The sequence below is a fragment of the Jatropha curcas genome, chromosome 6 (assembly GCF_041381405.1).
Source record: "Jatropha curcas cultivar XTBG-Jc1 chromosome 6, XTBG_Jcur_1.0, whole genome shotgun sequence".
NCBI lineage: Eukaryota > Viridiplantae > Streptophyta > Magnoliopsida > Malpighiales > Euphorbiaceae > Jatropha > Jatropha curcas.
Window position 1 is genome coordinate 23,458,174 of NC_143156.1, and position 6,402 is coordinate 23,464,575.

Consider the following 6,402-nt stretch of genomic DNA (forward strand, 5'->3'; position numbering starts at 1 on the left):
TCAGATCCTAAATGTAGACTTGTAAATAGAAATTATCAAAGCACGGCAACATCAACCTCAATAGTATTTGAATGATTTGAAATGCCTTACGGGAAGGATTGGTTTACCTGAGCCTTTCTGCAATCCTTTTGCAAACCGTAGGATAGTGTCAAATCAGAGGCATTGCAAGTTCAGTAACTTTTCAGCTCAACTTAAGAGAGTAATCTGTCAGCATGCGTCAAAGAAATATTAGGAAACACCATCTTTATATTTTATAACCAAAGTAGCTTTGTTTGCTTCAATATTTAACATCAAAGAAATATTAGGAGACACCATTTTTATATTTAACTACAACAGTTTCATTCATTGTTTTGCTCTACAATCATAAGATTAGCCAAAAGTTTTAATCTTCACACATTAAAGGGCGAAAATTCTATCAACTTCTGAGTTGGAGAAGTCCGAGTGCTGCCATGAGGTGGATCCACTCCTTCGTGCATGCTTGTCCTTCTTCCTCATTGATCGAATCCTTTTGGATTTCACCACATAGTAAGTCATCGTGCCAAGAACACCAGCCATTATAACTCCCCCTACAACTGTAACCAAAACAGCAGCCCACTCATGTTTCCGGCCAACCACTATATAAGATGAGGCTATAAATGCAACTGACGTGCACACAGAAGCCAACCACATTAATTTGTTGATCACCACCACTACGCGTCTCTCTGCTTTTGTCTCACCTCTAACAAGTGTTATTTGAACCACCACAACAGCCAATGAAGTAAAGAGAGCAATAGCATTAAAGATGAAGAAAATTTTGAAAGAAGCATGGCTCACCACCACTGCCATCCCACTATTTTTATCCCCACCAGGTACAGTGAAGATAGCTGCAAAAGCAACTGTAGCAAAAAGTACAGCCACCACTGTCACTGAGTTGGTAGCATTGTTGATACCTTCACGGTGTAGTTTTCTCAGCTCTTTAGAAATGTTATGAACATTCTTGTTGGTCTTCCTGGTTTGTTCAAGCTGGGTGTGAACATCTTTCTTAATTTGAGTTACAGTTTTCCTTAACTCATCTCTTGGTTGGTTGAGTTCATTAGCTCTAACAGCACCGTAGCGACAAAGGCATTCTTTAATCTCAGATGATTCTTCTGACAGGGTAAGCTCTTCAGCAATGTCAAGGGCTGTCTTATGGTCCCTTGTCAGTGCATTGACGTTGGTATCGGGAAGTAATAACAACTCATTAACTATCTGTAATGAGAAAAGAAATTCAAATATAAGATGTGAGTAAACTATAAAAAAATGCCAGAAAGCACGGGCGTGTGCATAGGAAAAAGAGACCTTGACAATTTCAAGGATAGAACTTACAATGAACATCAGACTGCAACAAAGGCAGATATTACTTCTAGTTCTAAGAGAAGGAAAATGATAACGTCATACCTCCACCCGCTTCTTCCTAGTTGCCACATGTAATGCTGTGTTACCAAATTTGTCTGGAAGCATCACGATAGCAGCATCTGCATCGAGAAGCAATTTTACCACCTCACAGCTTTGCCCTTTTACAGCCATATGCAATGCAGTCTGCCCCTTCTTGTCAGTCCTCCGTGCCAATTGTGGATCCTTGCTAAGCAATGCTTTTACAACATCTACATGACCCTGTCGGGCAGCTAAATGCAATGCATTTTTCCCGTTGGATCTAGAAATCTCCAACAAGCTACCATCCTTCGACAGCAATTCAATTACTACTGCAGTATGTCCTCTTGTGGCTGCAGATACAAGAGGGGTTGCATGTGATGGCCCGTATGTATGGCTTAGGCTTGGGTCATGATCTAATAACACTTGGACAATGGCTGCAATAAAAGAATTGATATGAGTGCTTTCCTAGGTTGTATTGAAAACTGTTTATAATAAGAACACAACTCCTACAGCTGGTAACATTAAATCTAGCATTCATCCTGGCAATTAAATTTATAATGCAACATATACTGTGACCAAACTGGTCCTAGTTGCTCATTGAGAGAGAATGAAAGATGGAAAGAGATCTCAAAGTGGAAGTCCTGATAATTGCATAAGGAACATCAGAAAAAACCAAAAACTTGAACCCCCAATAGTGCAAGTATAGTCATGTGGTTGGAAGGCCACTTCTGTGCATTCATTATCTTTCAGAATGAAACTCCTGTTCTCCATGTGACTTAAAACTGAACCAAAGCCATCATTTGCAACAATAACTCATAACTCATGTGGTAGCATTAAATATTTAACCTAGGCAATACTACCTGAAAAATTATTTGAACACATTCAATTTGTAGTTTCTCACAACAACAGCAAGAAAGCTTTCTCAATTATTATTTTTTTCATATTAACTCCTCCCTTTCTCGGGGAACGGAAAGCTAGCTTACCTTATTTCTACTAATTATAAACAGTGGTGATGTTGTTATTTCAACTTCTAGGCCCAGAGAGATCCAGTGTCTAATATCAATAGTACTGCGATCATATAGGATAGAACATCAAATCAACTATCTTATACTACATTATTAAGCATCATCTCATGGCAAACAAAAAAAAAATAATGAAAGAAAGAAAGGAACAAAACATTGGCACAATGATTTTCGTGGTCCAATGTGTCTAAGAGTTGCTAAACAACATTGATTGGACAAAGTTCAGACTCGTTCTTGTAAGATATAACACTAATTAGATTCTTCTCATTGATTCACCAAAATATCTAAGCGATCAAGCTAGGTTTATCAACACCTCACATAGCATCTTGCAAAATTTATCGTGCAAAAATTAATTTAACCATAAGATGCTTTAGTTCACATATCCCTCCAAAATCAATTTGTCCGTTCGAAAAATTAACAATAAATAAAGATCAAAAACTTCAATAAAGAATATTAAAAACTCGAGAAGATTACCATGGTGTCCTTGCATAGCAGCAATATGCAAAGGATCGAAGCCTGATCTATTCTTCCTCGTAATGCACTCTTTACTGGAATACTTTAACAATTCCTTTACAACCTCAAGGTGTCCTTTATCTGCAGCAGTAAACAAAGCTGTCTCTCCCAACTCATTCACCTCATTCACCACTGATGCCCGGATCTCTGCAACCTCTGCATCAAAATCTTCCCCACTCAATGTCCCGACCAACTGTGAATCAATATCATTAAGAATCTGCTTCAAAGCAGCCAGGTCACCATGCTGAGCTGCCAAATGAAGCTCAGTGTCATTATGGCGCCCAGTCACTTGTTTTACATACTTCTTTTTCCCTGCTTGATCAATCCTTTTTCCAGAGTTGGATAAAACTAGGGCTGGAGCTGATGATGTTGAGGATGGTGATGGCGTTGGAGAAGGTTCTGCAAGAGGGTTTTGGCTTTGTTGCGGAGTCATCAATCCCTTCTCTATGTCCCTCTCTCCCTCTGCACAATCCATTAATCAACAATTATTCAATTACAGAATTGATATAACTAAAGAATGCATTTTACCCTTTTTGTTTTAAGGGAAAAGAAAACAGAAGAAAATAAAATTTTCAGGTTTAGAACTTCCTTTATCTACTCTTAAATTTCTCACAGAATTTCCATAAGATTCTCACTGAATTAGATTCATATTAACATACTGAGCAAATAGGCCCATCTTCTCCAGTACCACTTTTCCTTGAAGCCAAACAGATATAGGACTCGAGTAAAAACAAAAAAGTACTAAAATTCGTTTATCAATAAAAGTATAATTTTATAATCCATCTGTTTGTTTGAAGGGAAAATATTCCAGAAAGCATTTTATAATCCATCCGTTTGTTTGAAGGGAAAATATTCCAGAAAGCAGCAGAAGTGAAGTTCTTAGTTAGAATCGAAGTGATAGTAGTTATAGATACTCTCTAGATTCACCAACCAAAATGAAAACAAACTAAAGCATAATCATCCAAAAACAGAACTCTTCAAACCCAATACATAAAAGAAACCAATTATCAGAAGAATCGATTTTGATCTCGAAATCCAGTACCTTCTTCAATCGGGGATGCCATGATTTCTTGATTTTGTTGGCTTTGAAAGAAACGAACTGAACCTAAGAAGTCATCAAATGGAAGAAAGAGAGAGGGGACTCGCGATAGGGTACGAAAAAGAGAAGAAAGACGACAAAAAAGTGGAGAGTAGAAGGTGCAGCGAAGGTACGTGGATTGGAGCGAGAAAGAGAGAATAGTTGCTTGATTTTTTTTTTTATTTTTTATTTTCCTTCTTTTCCACAATTATTCCTTTCCAAGTCTGTCTCTTTCCTGGTTGCTTTGCTTCAATTCCAACACGGTAATGCGAGTTTGGCGTGGACACCGATTCGTTTCGAATCAAAATCAAAACCGTATTATAGATGAATTAAAACTGATCCAAAAATATCAGTTCAAAACTTTTAAATAAGAACCAGTAATTCAAATACGGATTAAGATTCACGTGAAAATATCTAAATTTAAATCGGCCCAGAACCGAGGATTAACTGTGATTGCAGTCCAATTTAAACAAAAAAGTTTTTATTTTTATTTTTAAAATTTGTAATCATTTAGCTTTAAAAGAGTTTAAATTATCTTTTAGTGCATAATACAGTTTATTAAAAAAGTTAAAAATTTAAAAAAGTAAAATAGTAAAAAAAGTGAAATATTTAGTTTAAAAAATTATTCGATACAAACGAGAGTTTAACATTTTTTTAATTTTTTTATTCTGTTAACGTTTAGAAAAAAAAATAATTTATTTGATTATTTTATAAAATTAGTTAATTTTATTTTTTATATACTTATGAGCATTCTAAAAGTTATTTAAAATAAAATTTATCAATTTTTTAAAAATTTATATTAATTTTTTCGAAACAATTACGTAGTCTTAAAATCAAATTTTTATTTAAAAAAAATAATATACATATTATCGGAAACTGTAATCAGAACCGTCGATTCATCGAAAACAACTGGAATCGAAATTGAAACTTCAAAACTAACGGTTTAAGGATCGATTCAAATTTAACATATTAAAAATTTTGAACCGCCAATTTCATAAATTGGAACTTACTGTTCAATGAATCAATCATGCCTAATATTAGTTGCTCACATGTATTTAGGGCATGTTTGGATAGTGCCATTAAAAGTTTTTAATTTAATTAGTTAGTATATTAATTTCCTTTTTTTAATTAAATATAAACCTTTTCTACTAATAAGTTTTGAATTTAAAATGAAAAATAAAAAAAATTATATAAAAGTACTGTGCGAAGGACCATAGAAATAGAAACATATATGACTAAATTTAATAGTGGCAAATTATCTTTTATATTGATTTCTTAAAAAATAAAATAAAAATATTATTTTGAAAAGAAATTAATTTAATTGGTTGTAGTTTCCAATTCATTTAAATAGAATATAATTAAATTTGCACATGTATTAAAAAATAAAAAATTTTTTATTTAACAAAAAAATTTTTAATTTTTTAATTTACCCCTAATATTGCATTAATTACTTGTTTGTTTTAAAGTCTAATATTTGATGTTCTCTTCATTCCAAAAACTTATTTAATGACATATACCCAAAATTCAAAATCTGAGCACCATTTTTCTCTATTTGCACATTATTAGGAGTGTCAGGTACTTACTGGCATTAGATCACAATGATGGTTGTTAGATCACAATGATCCGGATCATTTCCAATAATTCAGATTTTAGTAATGTTAAATTACTAAACTACCCTTAGTTGAATTATTGTGGTCGTGCGGGTGAAAATAAGAAAATTAAAAATAAATAATTAAAATATTAAGAGAATAATAAATGATGTTGTGGGGAAAGTAAATAACCTAAGTCTAAATATGCGTGTAAAATAGTTAAGTCTCTTGTGCTAAGTTGAGGATACAATTAATAAAAAAAAGAAAAAGAAATATTGCTCTACACAAATTAGCCATCATTTCTATCATGAGAGTAATAAATTGATTCATATATTTACAAATAAACACATATATTTTCAATTTTAATCACATGTGATGAGAATTAGGGTTCGTTTATTTCCGAAAAATAACTTACTGAAAAATAATTTTTCTAAAAAATATTTTATAGGAAAACGCATTATTTTAGACGTTTGGCTTTACATAAAACATTATTGGAAAATATTTTTCAACATTTGATATTCATTAAAAATTTTAATTTTTCATCATATAAATAATGCATTTACACCTATTATATTATTCATAAGCAATCTATATTAAAGATAAATTTAATAATTAGATTTTCTATTTAAAATGTATTCTCATAGTATAAATACTATAATGATGATTAATTTAGTCTAATAATGTGATTTAATTATTTTAATTAAATTATTTAATAATATTGTATATATCATGTTAAGATAATTTAACAATATATAAGTACTATAATTACTTTAAAATATATTGCTAAAATATATATTTTAAATGGTAT

At 32.3% G+C, this 6,402-nt stretch overlaps 1 protein-coding gene across 1 annotated transcript; it reads right to left on the minus strand.

The window, feature by feature from the left end:
- Positions 1-226: 226 nt before the first annotated feature.
- Positions 227-4,159, minus strand: ITN1 (Ankyrin repeat family protein). The gene is made up of 4 exons (XM_089722540.1): positions 3,970-4,159; positions 2,889-3,389; positions 1,417-1,826; positions 227-1,227 (listed from the first exon to the last, which is right to left on the minus strand). Exons 1-4 carry the CDS (start codon positions 3,989-3,991, stop codon positions 397-399), a joined length of 1,764 nt encoding a protein of 587 aa, XP_089578666.1. The 5' UTR covers positions 3,992-4,159; the 3' UTR covers positions 227-396.
- Positions 4,160-6,402: the final 2,243 nt, after the last annotated feature.

Coding starts and splice junctions, on each gene's coding strand:
- ITN1 (XM_089722540.1), bottom strand. CDS start 3,991: ATGGCATCCCCGATTGAAGAAG. Junction 3,390..3,969: donor GGCATCCCCGATTGAAGAAG/GTACTGGATTTC, acceptor TGGATTGTGCAG/AGGGAGAGAGGGACATAGAG. Junction 1,827..2,888: donor TGCTATGCAAGGACACCATG/GTAATCTTCTCG, acceptor CTTTTATTGCAG/CCATTGTCCAAGTGTTATTA.